Source organism: Panthera uncia, assembly GCF_023721935.1.
Source record: "Panthera uncia isolate 11264 chromosome E2 unlocalized genomic scaffold, Puncia_PCG_1.0 HiC_scaffold_19, whole genome shotgun sequence".
Classification (NCBI taxonomy): domain Eukaryota; kingdom Metazoa; phylum Chordata; class Mammalia; order Carnivora; family Felidae; genus Panthera; species Panthera uncia.
Window position 1 is genome coordinate 32,083,963 of NW_026057588.1, and position 22,498 is coordinate 32,106,460.

At 54.9% G+C, this 22,498-nt stretch overlaps 1 protein-coding gene across 3 annotated transcripts; it reads left to right on the top strand.

Annotated features, from left to right (window-relative positions):
- The first annotated feature begins 639 nt into the window (after positions 1–639).
- Positions 640–22,284, top strand: DRC7 (dynein regulatory complex subunit 7). Of its 3 annotated transcripts, none has more exons than XM_049622339.1 (18): positions 640–731; positions 4,205–4,436; positions 4,832–5,006; positions 6,028–6,153; positions 6,913–7,107; positions 9,042–9,200; positions 10,046–10,264; positions 12,977–13,105; positions 15,394–15,466; positions 16,279–16,407; positions 16,593–16,721; positions 17,976–18,196; positions 18,983–19,198; positions 19,777–19,887; positions 19,977–20,087; positions 20,984–21,178; positions 21,771–21,910; positions 22,003–22,284. In XM_049622339.1, exons 2-18 carry the CDS (start codon positions 4,240–4,242, stop codon positions 22,094–22,096), a joined length of 2,619 nt encoding a protein of 872 aa, XP_049478296.1. In that variant the 5' UTR covers positions 640–731; positions 4,205–4,239; the 3' UTR covers positions 22,097–22,284. The 3 variants fall into 3 exon arrangements, with proteins under 3 accessions (XP_049478296.1, XP_049478298.1, XP_049478299.1); XM_049622341.1 differs by having other exon boundaries at positions 659–716; XM_049622342.1 differs by lacking the exons at positions 4,205–4,436; positions 4,832–5,006 and having other exon boundaries at positions 660–731.
- The last annotated feature ends 214 nt before the right edge of the window (positions 22,285–22,498 follow it).

The window sequence follows — 22,498 nt, forward strand, 5'->3', positions numbered from 1 at the left end:
CCAGAGTGGACTCATAATTATATGCTTATTATTAGTCTATTCATTTTTTTTCTGAATTTGAAAGCAATTAGAATTAATTTTTATAGACCATTAACCTTCTGGATAAGTTTTCCCTGTCCCATGAGTTACACACTAAGTCAGAGGCCCAGGGTGGACTAGAACCCAGGCCTCAGCTAGGCAGGCTGGTTCTGTGGTGTAAGTAACCCCATGGCCAATTTTAAGCTGTTGATATGACATCACTGAAGAGAAGCTGGGAAGAGATACAGAGGAGATCACCATTGCCTATTTCCATTAGAGAGATACAATAGTAGCAAACAACTCCAAGAATATACATGCTAGAGAAAGGTAGTAAAATAATTAACAAGTGATGAATTTTGAGTGTTAATTACCTTTGCTTTAATATAACCTATTTATTTACAAGTTTTTCTAATTTAATGTGTAATCGTGGCTGTTTGTCAACGGGCTTGCAAACATTTCTGTAATTTTAACAATCAGATCTTGCAACCTGGCACGAACTGGCTCCAGCCTGTCGCTTGCTGAGGGACCTATAGCAGGTGGTCTTCCGGACCGAGGCCGGGACAGTGACAGACTACATTTCCCAGAGGCCTCCTCTCCCAGAACCTGTCCTCAGCTTCCGAAAGCTGTTACCATGGAGATGGGCTAACAGATGGTCCGGGCTGTTCTCAGAGGGGTGAGGAGGGAGCCCAGGACCTGAGGTAGCTGGTGGCAGGGTAAGAAGTAGGGTGGTGGTGGGAGGGGGCTTTTTCTGCTTGGGGGGCTTCCAGCCCTGATCTTTCTGGGGAAGGGGTGTGTGTGTGTGTGTGTGTGTGTGTGTGTAGGCTGCTGCCAGGGACGGGTGCAGAAAATGGCCTGCGGGTTGGGGAGGGCCTCTGGGCAGGGACTGCCCTCCCCACACTGGGCTGTAGCTGAGGAGGCAGTCTGGTTTGGGGAGTATTTAGCTCAGCTCCACCTCTGATAAAGGTGTTCTGTGACCTTGGGCTCAGGGCCCATCTCAGTGCCTGTCACAGTTGTAACCCTCTGCAGCCTACAGATACCTTGGCCTTATCCCCATTTCTATCTTTACTTACCTCTCCCACTCCCCGCCCCCCCCGCCCCCCTGCCTCATCCCTTCTAGAACTTTCCCATCTCAATAGGCCCTTAAGTGCCTGGTTTTCAAGGCCAGAAATATATGACTTCTAACCCCAGATCTGCTACTTACTAGCTCTGTGACCTTAGGCACTGCACTTAACCTCTCTAGGACACAATTTTTTCATCTGCAAAGTGGGTATCATAGCACTGTCTGCTTCTTAGAGTCCATAATGGGAAAACTCAATTCAGTGTCCTATCTCCTGTGTTTCTCCTTTACTACTCACACGGGACACTTCACCCCTGACACTTCTGGTCACCAAATGTGTGACTCACCAAGCAATTCTCTGTGAGCTGGGTGTCCTACAACGTAACTCAATTCTGACACTATCTACCTGGAGATAGAATCAGACCCCACAGATTCAGGGCTAAGTCCCACAAGATGGCCTGTCCACCTCAGACACCGATCTCAAGTAGTAGGTCCCTAGGTTTACCCACAACTTCTGTCTTCCTTGGTTACAAATTGGAGGTTGGTGCCCATGACACCTTCCTCAGGTTTGATTAATTTGCTCAAATGGCACACAGAACTCAGGGAAACACTTACTTGCATTCATCAGTTTATTGAAGGATCCAAAAAGGATACAGATGAGTAGCTAGATGAAGAGGTAATAGGGTGAGGTCCGGAAGGGACCTAGGCACAGGAGCTTCCGTCCCTGTGGGGGTGGTGGTGTCATATGGGTGGATAGGTTCACCCACCTGGCAACTCTCCAAACCCCCTCCGGCTGGTATTTTATGGAGGCTTCCTCATTTAGCACCATCAATTATTAACTTCATTTCCAAACTGCTCTCCTCTCTTTAGAGAAGTGGGGGGTCGTGGGGCTGAAGATTCTGAGCTTCTAAGCATAGCATGGCCTTCGCGATGACCAGCCCCATCCAGAGCCCACCCAGAGTCCCCTCGTCAGAACAAAAGATGCTCCCTGTGCTCTCATCACTCAGCAAATTCCAAGCGTTTCTGGACCTCTGTGCCAGGAACTGAGGCACAGACCAATACATATTTTCTGAGATCTCATTGACTCATTGCAGGATGTGTGGGATTATCTCTGGGAAGCCCTTAGCACGGTGCCTGGCACACAGTAGGTATCGGGTACACAGTAAGCACCTAGTGATGGTTATTACTGTCCTCCCTGTGGAGGAATACTCTCTGCGCCCAAGGGGCAGACAAACAGATCTGAGCATTGGGGTGTGCTGCGGGGCTGGCAGGCACAGTGGGAGGTTTGCCTGCAGAGAACTGGGGTCCTGAATGAGCCTGCTAGACACAGGCCTCCACCGTGATGTCGGCCACCTGGGCCTCAAGCAGGCTAACCTCCAGTAACAGGTGCATTACTGGGTCCTGAGTCCTACAGAATGTCAGCATGGGACAGAAAACATCTGTCTCTCCTTTCATGTTGCAGAAGGGGAAAATGAGGCCTAGAAACGGGCAGGGAGTGGCCCAAGGCCCCAGCAGAAACTGATGGCACAGCCAAGTTCTCCGTTTAGCCAGGCTGGCGGTCAGTTTGCCTCCCCAAGAAGCTGAGGCTCCAGATGGGGATTGGAGTGGGGAGGTGGGCCCAGCCTTTACCCTCTGGTCCCTTTTGCCCCCCCTGGATCCTGGCTCCACCCAAATCTGGGGAGACCCTGCTCTTTTCTCCCCTGTTCCCACTCCACCACACCCTGGGCATTGGGTTGGTTTCCCTCCCCTCTGGACCTTTGCCCTGTGTGCCATAAAGAAACGGGACATTTGAGGTAGAGCACTGCAAATACCAAAGACTGTAGCTGGAGCCAGGAGGCAGGAGGCCATTGGATCAGCTGGGCTGGTGTAACAGGAACCCTACATGGCCACTTCCATAAGCAGAGCCTGGATTTTCTCACATGACGGGAAGTCTGGAGGTGGCACTCAGGGCCGCCAGGGTTCCGTTTGGGACCCCAGATCCCCCTGTCTCTCCACTCTGCTGTCCTTAGCAGGCAGCTTTGGTCCTCATGTGTGGTCATCTCACAATCAGGCATTGGCTGTCCCACCTCCTGCTTTATGCAGGAAGAAGAGAAGGGCAAACAGTCCGTGCCAGCTGGGCCCTGCACTTTACCATCCGACAACTTGGACTCACATCTCAGTGGCCAGAACCGGGTTCACATCGCTGAGGCCACCCCCAGCTGCAAGTGAGGCCGGGAGCTGAACATTTCAAACCAAGCACATTGTTGCCACCAGTGAAATTGGGGTTCTGCCATATACGGAAGAGGGGACTGGATCTTTGGGGAGGCAACTAGTGGTCCACTACAGTGAGGCTTTGCCTTGTGGCTGCGGGTAAGGGCTTCCCTAGGGCACATGAGCACAAATGTCATCTCAATGTGGCTCCCCAAAAGACCTCCATCCTGTGGGCTGACAAAGGGCTTGGCCCGGAGAGTACAGGCTATGTATGTCACATCCCACACACCTGCCCCCTGGCCGGGTGCCCTGCCCTTGCCTTCTCTGTGCCTCAGCTCCGAATTTTGTGATGTTACTTTTTTTTCCTTCCTTCTTTCTCCTTTCATTATATTCCATATCACCTTACTGTTATGAATAATTTTCCAATTCACTTGTCCGACTTAATAAGTATATCTTAATAGGAAACTTCATAATACCATTGTAACCCCTATGGTATTAGTGTTGCTTGTCATAAAGAGAAGGTACTTTCAGAAGAAAGAAAGAAAGAAAGAAAGAAAGAAAGAAGAAAAGGAAGGAAGGAAGGAAGGAAGGAAGGAAGAAAAAAGAAAAGGAAGGAAGGAAGGGAGAGAGAAAGAAAGAATGGAGGGAGGAGGGAAGGAGGGATGGAGGGAAGGTTGGCAAGCAGCATTAGTAAGTTTGGACCAGGACCTACTCTGGCCTTGACAATAGCTTTCAACCTGTGGCCTGCTGTGTCTTTGTTTTTAAGAGAGGTCTGCACATGTCAGAAAGGTGTTACAGGTGTGCCAGCATCAAGCAAGACTCTCCCCAATAGAAGTTTAAGAGGGGCTTGCTTGTCCCCCCTCTAAACCACCTCCCAGAGACACAGGTAGTCTTGGTGGCTGAAGTGGGCCATTCTGAGTGCATTTATCCCTCCCACAGACATTCCGCCTCTAGGCAGCCAGAGACGTGCCAGGATGGAGGTCCTGAAGGAGAAAGTGGAGGAGGAGGAGGAGGCTGAGCGGGAGGAGGCGTCCGTGCGGGCTGAGAGGGGCGAGAAGGTGGTGAGGCCGATGGAGGTGCGGAGGGAGGAAGCCCCCATGACACAGGAGATGCTCAGAGACCTGGAGAAGAAGCTGTCAGACATTGAGATGGCCATCCCGGAGAAGCTCTCGTGAGTGCCAGGGTGGGGGTTTCGGGCCTGGCGGCCCTGATGAGGGTCAGACCAGGGCTGGGTGAGAGAAGAGCCAGACAGAACGGTGGCCCTAGGGCTGGGAGGCAGGACCGGACATGGAGGCAGATATGAAGGAGGGCTCTGCTTTCAATCGGCCTGGTCCAAGTCCCCTCTCTGCCCCTCACTAGCCGTGTGACCCTGGGTGAGTCATTCAACCTCTCTGTGCCTCCGTTCCCGTTTCTATTTAAAAGTGCACAGGATGATGATGCTTCTAGGCAGCTGTGAGGATTAAATGAGGAAAGGATAGAGCCAACGGCAGCTAAGGTGGGTTGATGGTTCCCTGTGTGCCAGGCCTAGCCTCACACGGACTAATGCCACCCCTCTTACGGGCACAGGACCTTTACCAAGGACACTATCGACACCTCCAAGCTACCCCTCTCCTACCAAAGCAACACGCTCAAGGAGGAACACTTGCTGCAGGTGGCGGACAGCTTCTCCCGCCAGTACAGCCACCTGTGCCCAGACCGCGTGCCCCTCTTCCTGCACCCACTGAACGAGTGCGAAGTGCCCGTAAGGCCGGGTCGTGGAGGGTAGGGCAAGGGCTGGAGAGCAGAGGGCGGAGGGAGGTGGGCCAAAGCTCATGGGTCAGAGTTTATATCTGGGGATAGCATAAATCCGAATGCCAGCAGACCTCAGCAGGGTCGATGTGAATCACCCCTGGGGGCCTTTGGGGGCCTGGAGACCCCACGCCAGCTACGGGGCAGCTAGACACCTGGTGCAGTCTCCAGCCCCGGACCCCAGCTCTGTCCAGGGAAGGGCAGAGAAATAAGATGAGATAGACTGGGACCCAAGCCCTGGCCTCCTTCCCTCCAGCCCTGTAACCCAAGCACGTCCTGAGTGTCTCTGGGCCTCAGTTTCCCCCATCTCTAGGTGGAATGGCATAGGATGAATGCAAAGGTTGCAAAACAGCAGCTCACAGGCTGATAGGGACCCACACACTGTTTTATTTGGTCCACATGGTAATTTTTAACATTGGTATTAGCTGCCAGCATTTGAAACTCAGTGATTCCCATACGGGTCCCAGCTCCCGCTTCTCTTGATCTGGTAACCCCAGGTGTGCATTTCCCCTGGAGCAATCAGCGGGCCTGCACGGGTGGGGCCATGTGACATCCTATGCTGGTGGGCCTTCTTGAATCTACAGGGAGACCACGGAGGACTGGGCCATGGGCCCTGGGGTGACAGCAGCCGCTCAAAGGGGTAGCACTAGCTCCCTCACACTGGGTGGTGGTCAAGAGCCAGACAGGCCAGATCTGCTACTGACTGTGAACCTGAACAAGTCAGCTCACCTCTCAGAGCCTCAGTTTCCCCATCTGCCACTGGGCCTGACTTACAGGGTTGTTGGGGGATCGGGAGGTGGTGCCTGGTCTGGCAGCACTCAGCAGAGCACAAGCTTATTTGGCATCTGGGCTGGAGGGGCAGAGGCCTAGAGAGCCTCCCCACCCAGGGCTCTGGCTTGCTGGGAGTGCTGGCCTCCCCCCACCAACCCCCAGGTAGAAAGCCCTCCGGGGGCCTGTGGTCTCTCCCCTTGCAGAAGTTCGTGAGCACAACCATCCGACCCACACTGATGCCCTACCCTGAGCTCTACAACTGGGACAGCTGTGCCCAGTTCGTCTCAGACTTTCTCTCCATGGTGCCCCTGCCAGACCCCCTCAAGCCGGTAAGCCACCCCTGGCTGCATCCTTAGGCCCATGGGACCTAGGAGGGGAAGCCGGGGATATGGCGAAGGAGGCTCAGTGAGGCTCACACCACAGGCCGTAGTGCATCTGGTCTGAGCCCCTCAGAGACCCCTCTAGGGTGGGGTGGGGAAATGGGCCCAGAGAGGGAGGGCCACTTGCCTGAGGTCACACAGCAAGCCTGGTCTCCTGGCTCCTACCTCTTTGCCTCCTTTGCCTCCTTCTGCCTTCAGAGTCTTCCTCTCACGACTTGAAGAGGTGAGAAAAGGAGAGAGGGGAGGGCCTTGCTGGTTGTGACCCCCAGCCTCATCTTTGGGCTTCTGTCTAGCTCAGTGTGTTTCCCACTGATCATGGAGGGAGACAGGGAGAGAGGGATAGATGCACAGGGAGAGGGGAGAAAGGCAAGATCCTTCGATCAGAAGAAGTGAGGACAACTTTGGATAAAACCGTAAAACGACCAATCAGAGAGCATTAGACCAGAAGCTTCTAACTAGTCCAGATGGTCTTTCCTATCAGGAAGTCCACAGCCACTTAAAATTATAGGCAAATGTGGATTGCAGTTTCTACACATGGTCGAGGTTTCCATCCCATTCTCAGTAGGCTCTTCGGCCTGACAAAGGGGAGGAGCCTGGGGTGGGGAGGGGTCCCGCATGCGCATTGGCCCTAACATCAGGCTGCTGGCGGGTGGGAGGACAGGTAGGGGTGCAATGGGGCGGCTGCGCTGACTAGCCCTCTGCGGCCAGCCCTCCCACCTGTACTCCCCGACCACCGTGCTCAAGTACCAGGAGGGGAACTGCTTCGACTTCAGCACGCTGCTCTGCTCCATGCTCCTCGGCGCTGGCTACGACGCCTACTGTGTCAACGGCTACGGCTCACAGGACATGTGTCAAATGGACCTGACGCGGGACGTGTGCCCGCTCACCGTGAAGCACCAGGAGGTACGGGGGAGCGTGCTGCCCCGGGCATCCCGCAAGGCGTGCCATTGGTGACGCAGCGCGTCCCCTCCCTTCCTGCCCCTTCCCGGCCCCACAAGCAGCCCCCCGCTGCCCCGGACTTCATTCACGCTGCCGGTGTGTCTGTCCTGGTGTGTCTGTCCCGGTGTCTCAGCACACACAGCCCGGCTCCCCGAATCGCTGTCCTCCTTCCCTTGTCCTAACTCACTTCCAAGCGGCTGTTCCCCACCAGGTGAATTCTGTGACTGCCGCCGGCTTCCACCGGCTTCTAAAGTCAGTCTCTCCCAGATTTATCCTCCGTGTTTGATAAAAATCCCCCTAGCCGTTTTCATGTAAGGAAAAAAACAGACAAGTGGGCATTTAGTTCGCTCTCCTCCCCACCCCCCCTCCGCCCCACTATTTCCTCCCAATTCAAAAGACCCCTTTTTAACAGCAAAAAAATTGTCACCAACTCTCCAGCAGGTGGTGGGTGTGTTTTCGTATCTGTTGACATGACAGCTCCCAACTGGCCAGAGGCTGCTGTGAACACAAGAGACGCTCTGAAATGAATTTAATTTTAGGATTCCAAAAGCATCTCTGCATTTTGGGAAATAGCCACGTTACAGACAGAAAATGCTATTGGGGAACTGGATTGACTCCAGGGCTCTGTGATCAAGCCCCCGTGGGTGTCTGCAGCTCAGGACAGGGCATGGGGGGCCTGGGGCCTCCAGCACTATGCATGTGCACCTGTGTCACACCTGAGCGAGCTCCCGGGGGCCCTGGGGCTGGTGCTCTGCTGGAGGGAGGCACCGGGTGAGAGTCTTGCTCTCGCAGGTCCACCTCCCCCCGGAAGATGGAGCGAAGGCCGCCTTGCCTTCCGCTTGGCTTCCGCAGGCCTGGGAGCCCACACTCCGGCCTCTTACCCCAGCCAAAATGTTAATAATTAAAGTGATAGAATAGCTACTAGATGCAGAGAACTTTCGGGTTTAATTTTTTTTTTTTAACGTTTATTTATTTTTGAGACAGAGGGAGACAGAGCATGAACGGGGGAGGGGCAGAGAGAGAGGGAGACACAGAATCGGAGACAGGCTCCAGGCTCTGAGCGGTCAGCACAGAGCCTGACGTGGGGCTCGAACTCACGGACCGCGAGATCGTGACCTGAGCCGAAGTCGGACGCTTAACCGACTGAGCCACCCAGGCGCCCCAAGAACTTTCGGGTTTACAAACCGCTTTCACGTCTGTTGATGTGGCTTCCCCTCACAACAGCGCTGTGTGGTGGGTGTTATCTCTCCTATTTCACAGACAAAGTATGTAGAGATGAACAGAGAGATGGACTAACATGGCCAAAGCCACACGGCTGGTGAACGGAGACAGGGGCTGAGGCCCCACCTGGCTGATGGGCAGCTGCGGAGACTGGCCATTTTCCCTCTTCACTGTGGCAGGCCCCCTCCGCAGCCTCTGCGGTGTTCTTCCCTCTACACTGTGCTGACCACCTGGCACACATTTGTACACGCGTGCGTGCATGCACACAGGCTTTCTTCTCCTTCCTAGCCCAGAAGAGTCTTTAGGTCAACACGAAACACCCTCCAATGCCAGAGTCTGGGAAGTCCGACTCCTGACAATTCTCCCGCTTTCTGGGTCAGATCCAGATCATAGCTAATAAGGGCAGTGGGGGGCGAAGGGGCGAAAATCTCATCTCCTGAGCTCTGCCATGCCCGGCACCTCCCGTGGGCGTTTTCCTGTCTTTAGGTCTCAGAACAAGCCCGGGAGAAGGTTCTAATTCCCGTCCCATTCTACAGAAGAGCCTGAAATCTGGGAATGGGAGCTGAGGCTCTCGCATTTAGGGCCAGAAAGCCTGGGGACTCCAGGAGCAGCTGTGACCTCCTGGTCAGTGGGGTGGGCGATGCAGGGCCACTGATCCTTCTCTCGTTGGGAGACAGGTGGTCCAGGAGGAAGAAAAGGTACCACCTAAGAAGTACGCCATTAAACCGCCCAGGGACCTGACCAGCAGGTTCCAGCAAGAGCAGGAGACAGAGAAGCTGGAGGAGATCAAAGCGGAGGAGGAGAGGCAGCTGAGGGAGGAGGAAGAGCGCCTCCTGGTGGGTCCGCATCCTCAGCCCCTGCACTCAGTCCTCCGGGAGAGGCCGCTGGCAACTGTAAACCGACACAGATCCGCACACCCGGGTCTGCATCCCCTCCTCCCGCCTCACCATCCCCCACATCAGTCCAGCCATGTGGGAAGCTCCCACTGGTGGTCAGCCAGCTTCTGCCACGGGTTTCTAATGTCAGAGAGCTCTGCTGCCTGGAGCCAGCCTTTCTGTGCTGGACTCTGGTGTCCTCCTTGTTCCAGACTCTTTCCCTACCTGTATATACTCCTCATCCATCCTCCCTGGTTCCCCATCATCCCAGGTCTGGATCCTCCCATCCATCCTCCCGGCTCTCCTTCCATGCATCCATGCATCCACACTCTCATCTCCCCGCCCCCCCCCACTCTTTTCCTCCCTCCCTCCCATCCTTCGCTTCCATATAATATCTACTAGCATCTCCTGTGGTCAAGGCACTGGGGATACAAAGAAGAACATGACACAGTCACCCTTCTTCCAGAGGGAAGAAGACAAAGAGGCCACACAGTACCCCTCCACCTTCCTTTGGATGATATCTCACCCAGAATCACAACGCAGAAAGCCAGTAAATCCCAGATACTTCGGGACTCCAAAGGGCCCAGTTTGTAAACTACAGATAAACTCAGACCGTCCCATTTTACAGATAAGAAAACAGGCTCAGAAGGGGGGTGATGTCCTCAAGGTCATGCAGTCAGCCAGTGCTGCCGTCAGGATCAGAAATTGGCTCGCCTGCTGGTTCCCCAGCCCTGGGGAGATGTTTGGGCCCCTGACACCCCCCCTTCCCACCCATTGGCCCATGGTCACCCACCTTTCCTGTGCAGGATGTGGAGAAAGCAAAGACTGACCCCCTGCATGGCCTACGTGTGCACTCCTGGGTCCTGGTGTTGTCGGGGAAGCGTGAGGTGCCTGAGAGTTTTTTTATCGACCCATTCACGGCACGCAGCTACAGCACCCAGGACGACCACTTCCTGGGCATCGAGAGCCTCTGGAACCATAAGAACTACTGGGTCAACATGCAGGACTGTTGGAACTGCTGCAAGGTACTGGGCCAGGGGGCGGGGGCGATGTGACAGGCACAGTCGGGCGGGGTTGGGGGGGTGTGCTGGGGGAGTGACCTGTGGGGTGAGCTGGCCACCACCGAGCTTCAGACTTTCCCCATTAGCTGAGTCCCCATAGCCCACTCCTTTGTCCATAAATAACCATTCTAATATGATTATTGTCTCTCTTTTGATTTGTGTATCCTTATAAAAAGTGGATTGTTAGTTTATATGAGTGATTTTTTAACGTTTATTCATTTTTGAGAGATAGAGACAGAGTGTGAGTGGGGGAGGGGCAGAGAGAGGGAAACACAGAATCTGAAACAGACTCCAGGCTCTGAGCTGTCAGAACAGAGCCTGACGCGGGGCTGGAACTCACGAACTGCGAGATCCTGACCTGAGCTGAAGTCGTACGCTCAACCGACTGAGCCACCCAGGCGCCCCTATATGAGTGATTTTTTAAAACAATGTATTAAAGTGTAGAAAAATATACTCATGCAGAAAATATACTCATCCTAAGTGTATAGTCCAACGAATTCCCATGAATGTGTGTGTAGATATGTATACACACGTGTGTGTGTGTGTGTGTGTGTGTGTGTGTGTGTGTGTATAAAATTCAGTGCCACTTACGTAAGTTAAAAATACATGCACACGTTTGGGGGAGAGGGAGAGTCGTAACTGGACACAAAAGGACTTTCTGGAGTGTGGGCAATGTTCTATTTCTTAATCTGGGTGCAGGGAACCAGAGTGCATTCAGTTTCTAGAAATTCATTGTGCTGTACACAAATCAAATGAGACACAAGCTCCAGGCTCCACATCCTGTGCTCTTTTGTTGCTTCCAAATTCCTCCATTTCCAACCAGACCAGTTTCCCAATGGTGGATCCTGGGCCCTTTGCCCCCTATTCCAAGGTGACTCTGTCCAAGGGGACTGCTGTCACCCCTGTGGCAGATGGGCAGAATTGATGCACCTGTGCCCCAGTGCAAGTCACCCTGTGTGGAAGTCAGATGTTCTGAGGTGGGGAAACTTCTGCCTTGAGCGAAGTGAGGATCAGCCCAGCCCCCCCTCCCATCACCACGCTGGCCTCTCAGCCTGATTCCAGGCTTGGCTCTCAGTGACTTCACAACGTTGTGGGGTAGATGTGCAGTAGATGCTTAGAATAGTCCCTGCCTGTTCAACAAATGTTAGCTATTGTTACTCTCATTTTACAGAAAGAGCTTCTACCCCACCACACAGATAGAGCAGCGCCCAGACTGCCCTCCCCCAGAGCCCAGGCTCCTAACTGCCATGGTGGTCAGTGCCCTCTAAAGGCTAACGGACCCTTAGAGGCTGCTTACAGTCCTCCTTCGCCCCCTCCCAGACTGGACTGAAGGTCCTTCAGCCTCCCCCTCCCAGCATGCTCTGCACCAGTGCCAGGAGAAGGAAATCTGTGGCAGGGATAGCACAAGATGATGAGATGAGGTGGAGATGGAAGGGTGGTCTGGTGGAAAGCGAAGCCAGAGAGGCTGTACTGCATCACCAAGTGAGGCCATGAAGAAATAGATCATGACACTGGCTGTCACTTCTGCCAGGGGAGAGTGGGAGCGGCTGCTCTGTTCCTTCGGACGACCCTGAAATGACATTGAGAACGGGGAGCCACGCGAGGCACCCACACAGCGACTGGCTGGTGCAAACACACCCCAGGCTCATGGACGTGGTGGTGGTCCATTCATGGATGCTTTCTCTGTGGAAACAGAACTTTAAGTTAAAGTATCAGAACACCTTACTACTGCTTCTAGTTATCAAGGTGATGGGATGGAGGATGTACTTTAAAGAAATACAAACATCTGTGTGGTTAGCTTCCTCTCCTCTAAGCCTTGGCTGTCCGCAGTCACTACTACATCTGTGGGCAGTTCTCTCCCTCCCTGCCCTCCACCATGTTCCTCGTTCCTCTCCCCCCACCTCCCAGCTAGAGCAGAGTAAGAGCCCCCCAGGACTCAGGGTGGTCTCAGATCAGAGCTGCCTTTGGGACAGCGTCATGTTGAAATCCTTTGTGGGAAGCTATTCTTAAGCCTTTGACCTCCCTCTGGGACACTAATTCTGGGGGTGTTGGGGTCAGGGGGTGCCATCCTGGGGAGGTAGATTGGGACATTGAGTGCCCCCATCTGCTGGGAGTTATCTGGCAGGTGAACCCAGGGTCAGGTAGGCTGGGCTGAAAAGGTGAGAGCCCGCCCCCCCCCTCCCCCCATGGAGGAGAGATTCCCGCCTGCCTCTTCTATACAGTTCTGCGTGTGCGTGCCTTGTTCCTTTCTCCCTGGCACGGGTAGAAACCATGCGTTGGCCCTTTCTCAAACCCACCATTTCCCCGTCCGTAAAGTCTTGCTGGCCTGCATCTGCTCTGAACACCACCTGGGACACCCCCTCCCCCGCCGATGCAGCAGGATAAGCCCCATATCCAGGACCGTCCCAGGCCGGAGAGTGGCCAAGTCTCACAGAGACCAACAGCGGGATTGTCTTCTCAGGGAGATTGGACAGAGGGGCTGGCTTCAGTTTCCCTGTTGAAATGAGGAGGATGGGCGTGGCCTCTGAGAGGTGGCCTGGAACCGACATTCTGCCCCCCTGAGACCCTGGCCCAGGTCCCTCCTCTACTCCGGATACGGCTGTTCCCCGCTACCGCGTGGAACGGGAGGGGGTGTGCTGGCGGTGGGGTGCACTCAGATGATCCTTCCCCCACCAGGACTTGGTCTTTGACCTGGGAGACCCTGTGAGATGGGAGTACCTGCTCTTGGGGACCGAGAAGTCTCACCTGTCCTTGACTGAGGAAGAGGAAGATGGGTTGAATGATGACGACGATGTGGAAAACCTGGTGAGTCTCAGCAGCGCGGGGCTGGGCGGTGGGACGGGGTCTTCACGCCCTGTCTTGCTTCAGGCCAACCTGACCCATGTCCCCCACCATGTGTATGTGTATTGGTGGGGAATGTTCCAGACAGACTAGTTATAGATCCCTCAAAGCAGAAGGGCCTGGACCCTGCTCTCATTTTACAGATGGGCAAACTCGGGCCCAGGCAGGTCCACTGACTTGCCCGGGACACCCAGTGGGGTAGGGAAGGGCTGAGACTTGCATCCATGGCTCCTGCCCCACACACAGCCCGCCTTGGTCAGTGGTTGCCCTGCTTCTGTTAAGAGCATGTGCCCCGCAGTAGGGTGATGGGACCATGCCCACAAGCCCTGGCCTCACTTCCAGACCTTCCTGCATAGCCACCACGGTCCCCCTCACATGCTTCCAGGCCTTTCTCTGTCTGTCTAATCAGCCCCTTGGCCTCGGGCCTTCCCCACGGCATCAGCATCCCCTCTCCTATATCCTGGCCGGGGGCCTTCCAGGCAGGTCCCCGTGAGGACCCGTGCCTGGAGGTCAGGGGCCCAGAGGCCTTAGCTGTTGGCTGCGACACCTTGGGCAAACTTCCCAGTCATGGAGAGCTTCATTTTCACCATCTGTGTGTAAAATGGGGGAGTGGGGTCAGTTATAGTACCAGTGTATCAGTTTGCTAGAGGTGCCATGACAAAGTGCCACACACTGGGGGGCTTGAACAACAGAAATTAATTTTCTCACAGTTCTGGAGGCTGGAAGTCCAAGATCAAGGTGTGGGCATGTTGACTTCTGCTGAAGCCTCTCTCCTTGACTTGCAAATGGCTGTCTTCTCTCTGGGTCCTCGCGTGGTCTTTCCTCTGTGTGTGTGTCTTAATCTCGTCTCACAAGGACCCAGTCACGTTGGATTAATGGCCTAGTTTTAATTTAACTACCTCTTTAAAGATCCTGTCTGCAAATGTAGCCACATCCTGAGGTACTGGTTTTGGGGCATGATTAGGGGGACACATTTCAGCCCACCCCAGTAACATTCGAATGACCCTAAGTGCCAGGAGGCACTTAACCTGAACTAACTCGTCCACGTCTTTACAACCACCTGGTGAGGTGGGTGTTCGTATGATCCTTCATGATTATCATCATCCCATTTTACAGACAAGAAGACTTAACACAGGGGTGAAGTAACTTACCCAATGGTAAATGGCCTGTAAGTGACAGAGCTGGGGCTTGAACCTGGGATCTGACAGTCTGACTCCCAAATTTGGGTTCTGAACAGTGACTCTGTTCTACCTCTTGGGACTGCTCAGGGACAAAAGGAGACCATAGGTACGACGAACTTGTCTCATCGTCCTCATCTCTGGAGACCAGAGAGCCTCCGTGTGCCCTAAATCCTGGGACACAGGCGCCCCCTGCTGGCCTCCAAGGAGCACAGATTAGATGAACAAGAGGCAGAGGTGTGAGCCATGTTTGTGGGAGAACAGTATTACATTGAGAAAATCTTATCCACGTTTCTGTGGTTACCTAGCTTGAGAACCATTTGTGTAGACCAGTCCTTATTTTACAGATGGGGAAACTAAGGCTTGAAGAGCGGGAAAAAAACAGTAGCTAGGCAGTGCCTCAGTGGTTTATGTACATTCTTTTTTTAGTAAATGTTTATTTATCTACTTTGAGAGAGAGAAAGAGAGCATGAGCAGGGGAGGGGCAGAGACAGAGGGAGAGGGAGAGAACCCCAAGCAGGCTCTGAGCTGTCAGCACAGAGCCAGACTTGGGGCTTAATCCCAAGAACCGTGAGATCATGACCTGAACCGAAATCAAGAGCCAGACGCTTCGCCGATTTAGCCACCCAGGCATCCCTGTATATTCTATCAGTTAGTCCTCCCACGGGGTCCAGTTAACAGTTAGGAAACAGGCTCAGAGCAGTTAAGGGACTTACTCCCCCAGGACACCAAGCTGGTGTCAGATGGAGGGTGGGGCTTGGGTCCACCTGACTCCAGAAGCCCCTTTCTTACGGAAGGATGCGTAGCTGTTCCTGGTGCCCGTGCTGACTGACAGGAGGTGGGGCACGCAGGGCAGGGGATTCCTGTCCTAGCCAGGCGGTCAAGGGAGCCACCCCTCTTCCTCTCTACCTTGGGTCACGCCAGGTCAGAACCGTCCGTGACCTCTGGCTCCCCTGGGGGAGCTGATGGCCACTGTGGCTTGGCCCTGGGGGGCAAGACAGAGGCTCTGCCTCTAACTGCCGCTCCAAGGCCCAGCCCTGACCAGAGCCTGCCCCCTCCACCTTCTCCCAACAGGGCAAGGAGGACGAGGATAAGAGTTTCGACATGCCGCCCTCATGGGTGGAGCAGATTGAGATCTCCCCAGAAGGTATATGCACGTATGTGTTCACCCACCTCCCCAGGACCCGTTCTGGGGGAGCCAGCCGAGGCTGCCCCAGCCCCTCATTTCCACCCCTTCTGCCTTCTGTCGCACCCTCGTCCTTCCTTCCTGCTACATGCAGTAGCTCTGTGGCCGAGGGCCTGACACCTGGCATGTGGGAGGGGGCTCAGTCAAGCTGCACTGGGTGAAACAGGGTGGGTGATAAAGGACAGGGGGCCAGGACGCAGTCATTCCCCTCCCGCACCCTCCCCGCCAGGAGGAGGCCAAGCATAGTACAGGTGGCACAGGGGAGTGGAGGTGTCAGGACCAGGAGGAGCAGGCAGAGAAAGCAGGAGGGCAGGGACACTCGTGTCCCATGCCAGCATCTACTGGGTGCTGAGGTGCCTGTCTGGGGGTGCCCAGACCCACGGCGAGGGCATGGGCTATTCTAATAGGTGGGAAGGGCTAGAGGGGGCTTCATGGGAACCAGGGGAGGAACACCCGGCCCAGCCTCCCGGCAGAGAGTGTTTCCAGCAGGGAGACCTGCACAGGCCAAGGCCCGGCAGTGGGTGAGTGGTGTGGTAGGTCACAGCTCCCACGGCCAAGCTCAAACCTGAGAAGTCCCCTGGGGCAGAGCCACCCTGGTGGCCACTTTCCTCCATCTCCCTGCAGTGGGCTGGGGGCCTGGAGTTAAGCAGACAGCACAGCGGGACAGCGACTAGATGAGTGGCTGGGGAGGGCGGGGAGGGTGGCCCTCCGGTCCCCCCGCCCCACCGCCCTGATCTGGGGAGGAGCGACCCCAGCCTGCTCTGTTTCTGCAGCTTTCGAGACCCGCTGCCCAAATGGGAAGAAGGTGATCCAGTACAAGAGGGCGAAGCTGGAGAAGTGGGCCCCATATCTCAACAGCAACGGCCTCGTGTGCCGCCTCACCACCTACGAGGACTTGGAGTGTAAGGGGGGCAGCCCCGCCCGCGGGAGCAGGAGAGCCGGGGTCCCCAACCCGGTGTGTGACCCCAGGCACGTCGCTGCCACTCTCTCGGTGTGAGTGTGGGCCCTGCCGGCCTCTGTGCTGGGCAGGTGGACGGAGGCCAGGGGAGCCGGCCTGGCTGCACCAAGCACCCATCGCGCCCCGCAGGTACCAAGACTTTGGAGATAAAGGAGTGGTTTCAGAATCGGGAGGACATGCTGGAGCTGAAACACATAGACAAGAGCACAGGCCTGAATGTCGACTACTTCAAGCCAGGCCACCCCCAGGCTCTGCGTGGTGAGTGTCCAGCTGGGAGCCCCGGGTGGGGACGCTTCTCATTCCTGGAGCAGCCTCCATGTGGCTGGCCTGTGCTGGGAGGAGCCAGTACCCAGGCGTCCGCAGGGCTCTTAGGCGGCAAGCAGTGTACTTCGCCTCTGCCTCCCTGAGCAAATCAGATGTGTGGGAGGTCAGGGGAAGTGCAGAAAATCCAAGGAAATGTGACAAATGTCCCTCCGGGAAAGTCAAAACCAGGGCCGCGGGGCCCATTCTGTGGCTAGGCCTAGGCACACAGTTGGGGGAGGTTGGGGGGTCACATTTCCAAGGGGTCAGAATGCTGAGCAGTAAAACCAATGAATGTGCTCCGCAAGGACGATGCAGCAGGGGGCGGAGATGTGGCCATGAGCCCCAGAGTCTGGGAAGTGAGGGAAGGACATGTGTTGGCAGAGAATCAACAGCCCTAACCCAAGACTCACAAAAGAAAAACACAGTGTCAATATACATCTTAAAAAAATTATCAATCTCACTTGGTAGTTGAAGTGAAAAGAAAGAAAAGGAAGAAAGGAAGGAAGGAAATCCATAAGGGACCATCTTACGAGCCTCATGTTGGCAAAGATGAAGAAAATCGTCCTACTGGGTGTGAGCAAACACACTTGCCCCCTGTCACTGTTGGTAGGACAGAAAACTGGTGCAATGTCCCTGGAAAGCAGTTGGGCAAAATAATCAATAGTAGCTTCCAACGATGCTTTCTAAACAAATTTTTTAAATGTTTTTTTAATTTATTTTTGAGGGAGAGAGAGAGAGACAGAGCATGAGCAGGGGAGAGGGAGAGAGAGAGGGAGACACAGAATCCGAAGCGGGCTCCAGGCTCAGAGCTGTCAGCACAGAGCCCGACGTGGGGCTCGAACCCACGAGCACCAAGATCACAGACCTGAGCCGAAGTAGGACGCTCAACTGACTGAGCCACCCAGGTGCCCCTCAACTATGTATGCTTTTTGACCAGCAGTGCTACTGCTGGTATTTGTCCTGAGCAAATAATGGGCAAGAATGAAAAATGCATGATGCAGATGTTCAACATGGTGTCATTTATAATAACCAAAAGGACAGAGGCAACCTAAATACTCAGCAGTAGGGGGTTGGTTACAGAACTCGTGGTCATCCATGAGCATTCACGGGCACGCCTTGTCCCTGGGGTCTGGGGTTGGGTTCTCAAGCCAGTGGCCAGAGCCCCTGGTCTCACCCTGCTGACCTCCCGGACCCCGTCTCCCACTACAGTGCACTCGTACAAGTCTATGCAACCTGAAACGGACCGCATCATGGAGTTTTACGACAGAGCCCGTGTGGACGGCCTGGTAAAGCGGGAGGAGACATCGAAGACAATGACGGAGTATTACCGAGGACGGTCTGACTTCCTCTCCTATCGCCATGTCAGTTTCGGGGACAGGGTCAAGAAGTTGTCTCTGAACAGTGCAGAGTCAAACCCCCGGCCGATTGTGGTGAGCACTCACTGGGCCTGGGGATAGGGTGCCCACTCTCTCTGGCAGGCTGAGGTGACCCTGGGATGGGGACAGCTCTGACTCTGGAGCCACATCTTTCCCAAGTGCCCTCTCCTGTTTTACGACCCTGAGGCTGTCAGATGCCAGGCTGTGCCTTCAGCCACTGGGCCATGGATGTGTTACTTACTATTATAAAAAGTGCACACACGTGACCAAACATTTAGAAAATATGGAAAAATATAACAAGAAAAGTAAAAATATTTCGGGATGGTATCTCTCAGATATTGCCATGTGTTAATAGGTTTGGTTTTGAGAGTCTAAGTCTAACTGAGGTGTGTGTGTGGTGTGTGTGCGCGAGGGAAGGTAGAGTCCGTGCATCACTGACTTAACATTAAATTGTGCGCTTTTTCCTCTACATCATTACAAATTATTTGGCAACTGTGTTTAACGGCTGTATACCAAAGAGGCTCTTCCTGGAAGTAAGGGATGTTTAATGATAAAGCAGGGTGCTTGGAGAGGTGGTGAGCTCCCCATCTCTGGAGGTGAGCAAATAGAATCTTGCGGAGAGAGCTAGAGAAGAAACGCCGCACCATACAGGGCTGAGGTGGCCGGGTGCTGAGAACCCACGGAGCCAGAGAGCCACTGTCTGGCTGGGAAGGACTGCTCCGTATAAAGTCCCAAAAGCCCCCAAAGCCCAGTGTCCGATTGTCCTTTACTTCCACCCTCAGGGGTGTGCACAGAGAGCCCCTTCCCCACCTCCCGTCCTATCATGATCTGGCCTCCCAGAAAATCACAGAGCGGTTTGCCCGCAACCCCGAGCAGCCTGCGGATGAGGATGTGGCGGAACGCGTGTTTCTGATCTCGGAGGAGCGCATCCAGCTGCGCTACCACTGCCGTGACGACCACATCACGGCCTCCAAGCGCGAGTTCCTGCGGCGCTCCGAGGTGGACCACAAGGGCAACAAGATCGTCATGACGCCTGACATGTGTATCAGCTTTGAGGTGGGTCTGGGCGCCGTGGCTGGCCCGGGTGGGCCGGGTGGGTGAGGAGAAGTTCCTGGGGCCCTCTGTGCCATCCCAACGACTTGGGGAAACTGGGATGGAAACTCATGGTTCCCAGCCTGGAAATTCATCTCTGCCCCTTGGGAAAATCAAGAGCTCCCATCTGGGGACCGTCATCTTGGCAGCTCCTCTGAAAATCTGCCCTTTTTCCATCAAGAAAGGCAACCCAGCAGGCTACTGTCCTTACTCGTCCTCCCCCCAGTCCTAGACCAAGCTGACCCCACATCCCGGACCAACACTGGAGTAGGAGAAGGTCCTACCACCTCTGAGGAGCTGACTTTCCTCACTCTTCTGGCGCATTCCTTAGTCCCTCTGAGCTTCCAGTTCACCTTCTTTTTATAATCTATACTTTCATAGATGAAGAAGCTGAGGCCCAGAGAGGTCAAGCAAGTTGCTTGTTGTCACACAGCTAGAAAACGGCAAGAGAAGATTTGAACCCAAGCAGTCTGGCTCCAGAGTCTGCCCGTGACCCTAGCCATTGCTGCTTCTCCTTGTCACTGTGGTTGTGGTTGTCCCAGGTGGAACCCATGGAGCACACCAAGAAGCTTCTCTACCAGTATGAGGCCATGATGAAGCTGAAGAATGAGGAGAAGTTGTCCAGACATCAGGCCTGGGAGTCGGAGCTGGAGGTGGTCCCGTGGCGAGGGTGGGTGGGTGGGTGGGAGGAGGCAAGGGTAGAGGGTGTCTTATCCATGCCATCCCCCGCTTTCCAATTTAGGTGCTGGAGATCCTGAAGCTTCGAGAGGAGGAGGAGGAGGAGCACAGGCTGACCATCTCCATCTATGACACCAAGCGCAACGAGAAGAGCAAAGAGTATCGGGAGGCCATGGTGAGCCTCATGTCCTGGCCCAGGCCCTGGCTTTTCCTGGACACCGCTGCCCCCCAGGCCTCCGGGACAGTGAGGACAATCAGGGACTCTGCCAGGGAGCTCCTTATGGGGGACAAAGCTATTGACACCATTGTGGTCCTCCTTGCTGTTGAGCTGACCGTTTCTGTGATGAACACCAAAGGGTGCTCAGGATCCAGAAGGTCTCCCCCTACCTCCAGGGGCTGTGGCCAAGCCAAGGCCTCTGCCGCATGGGAAAATAATGGAAATCATGTACCCACCTCCACCCAGGGCTCCCCTCAAGGTCAGGACCTGGGCCGGTAGCCCCAGGGAGCCCACTCTGGCCACAGGCCTGAGTTCTCGGGCACCTGCTGCACAGGACTTTCGGGTGATACCCTCCGGTTGCAAGGCCCAGCTGGGTTTTCGAGGCCAGCTTCTAAATCTCCTTCACCCACCAAGTGTGGAGATTTCTGAAAATAGTTTGGGGTTGTCGAGGCAGGACAGGGCATTAGACCACTCACTGGTTCTCAGCCGATACAGGCTAGAAGACCGGGGGTGAGAGAGAGAAAGAAGGGAGTTATTGGCAGTTTTTGATTTACCGTTACTATGATCACCATTTATTACCATTTATTGAACAAGCATCGGCTGAGCGTTGGTTATTTGCCGGGGCTCAGGCAGAGAGATGTGAATTCAGGTATGCAGAGTTGGCTGTTACTGACTGTGACCACTGCTACGAGGGCCGGCACGAAGAGCCCCTCCGCGGGCTCCGTCCCAGCGGCACCGGGCCCTGGGATCTGGATTTAAGGCCTAGTTTTGTGTTGTCACATGTTGATGCAGAGCTGGTTGGGAGGTCTCTGCGGCTCCTGCTCGTCCAGCTGACCCTCCCCCCCACCCCACAGGAGCGTGTGATGCACGAGGAACACCTGCGGCAGGTGGAGGCCCAGCTGGACTATCTGGCCCCCTTCCTGGCACAGCTCCCGCTGAGTGAGAAGATGACACGTTGGCAGGCCATGCGTGTCAAGGACGAGTGCCTCAGTGACTTTAAGCAGCGGCTCATCGACAAGGCCAACCTCATCCAGGCCCGGTTCGAGAAGGTGCGGCCAGGGCCTGGGCAGGGGAGGGAACCTCGGCATCCTCGTCCAGAAAATGGACCCAGGGCTGTCTGCTCGCCATCGCCACACTTTTGAGGGAGCAGTGAGGGGGAATGAGTCAATCAGTGCTTGGAATTTTCCAGAAGACCGAGTTGTCCTTCCTCGTTGTTTGCTGGGTGGAAGCGGGGAGGGAGGGGTGGAGGGGTGGAGGGGTAGGGGGTGGATGGAGGGGTGGTACATTATAACAACCCCTAGTCCTCGCTGCATTTCATATTCAGCTACGTGCCATGTAGTTTCCATGCATTATCTCCTTTAACCTGCACACAATGCTCTCTGGTGTGTGCAAGGGTATACAGTGCCCTTCATTCTGCAGACAAGGAATTGGAAGCTCTGAAAATATTGGAAACTTGTTCACCAGGCTCTCAGTCTTGAGGCCTGCTCCTCATGAACACGACACCTCTCTAAATGTGACCCCCCACTGGCTCCCACGCAAGACATTGTGTGACCCCTGCCTCTGCCGCTCTGGCTTCTGTGGATGGTGGTAGCAAGGCCGGCCCTCATTGACTCCTCTGCTCTCTGCTCCCCATGCCCGCAGGAGACCCAGGAGCTGCAGAAGAAGCAGCAGTGGTACCAGGAGAACCAGGTGACCCTGACGGTCGAGGACGAGGACTTGTATCTGAGTTACTGCTCTCAGGCCATGTTCCGCATCCGCATCCTGGAGCAGCGGCTCAACCGGTGAGGGACAGGGGAGCCGGACAGGACCCTTAGGAGGCTGGAGCAGAGCGTTGTGAACCCTCACCACCTCCTGTTCCTGCCTCTGATTTCAGGCACAAGGAGCTGGCCCCGCTGAAGTACTTGGCTCTGGAGGAAAAGCTCTACAAGGACCCACGCCTGGTGGAGTTCATGAAAGTCTTTGTTTGATGCCTGCCATGGGGCCTTGGCCAAAGCTGCGAGGGCAAGAAACCTCCCCCACAGCCTGGCCCCTGTGCCCCCCACACCCGGAAAATGACAGTCCACTTGGGCGACCTCACTGCCACACCGCCTCCCTGTGGCCCTTTCTGTTCCTGCTTCTCATGACCTTCCCGTAAATAAACACACTTTGAATTTGCTGCTTGCACCTCATGTTTAGTCTTTATAGCCTAGGGGCCACCCCCTGCCCACTCACCTTGGCCACCTTCCTTATTTGCTTCCTGTCCGTCTTCCCATTGGAATGTTGAGTCTTTGCAGCACCTCTGCAGATGGTCCCACAGCCACCTTCAAACAACTGGTTAGATCTCAATGTGGCTAGGGTGGCCCAGCTCACAATGTGGGAATGGCAAAGCC

Excerpts from the sequence above, each read along its gene's own strand:
- DRC7 (XM_049622339.1), top strand. The coding sequence starts at position 4,240 with ATGGAGGTCCTGAAGGAGAAAGTGGAGGAGGAGGAGGAGGCTGAGCGG. Across the intron at positions 15,467-16,278 it reads GATTGAGATCTCCCCAGAAG|CTTTCGAGACCCGCTGCCCA; the intron begins GTATATGCACGT and ends CTGTTTCTGCAG. Across the intron at positions 21,179-21,770 it reads TCCAGGCCCGGTTCGAGAAG|GAGACCCAGGAGCTGCAGAA; the intron begins GTGCGGCCAGGG and ends CCATGCCCGCAG.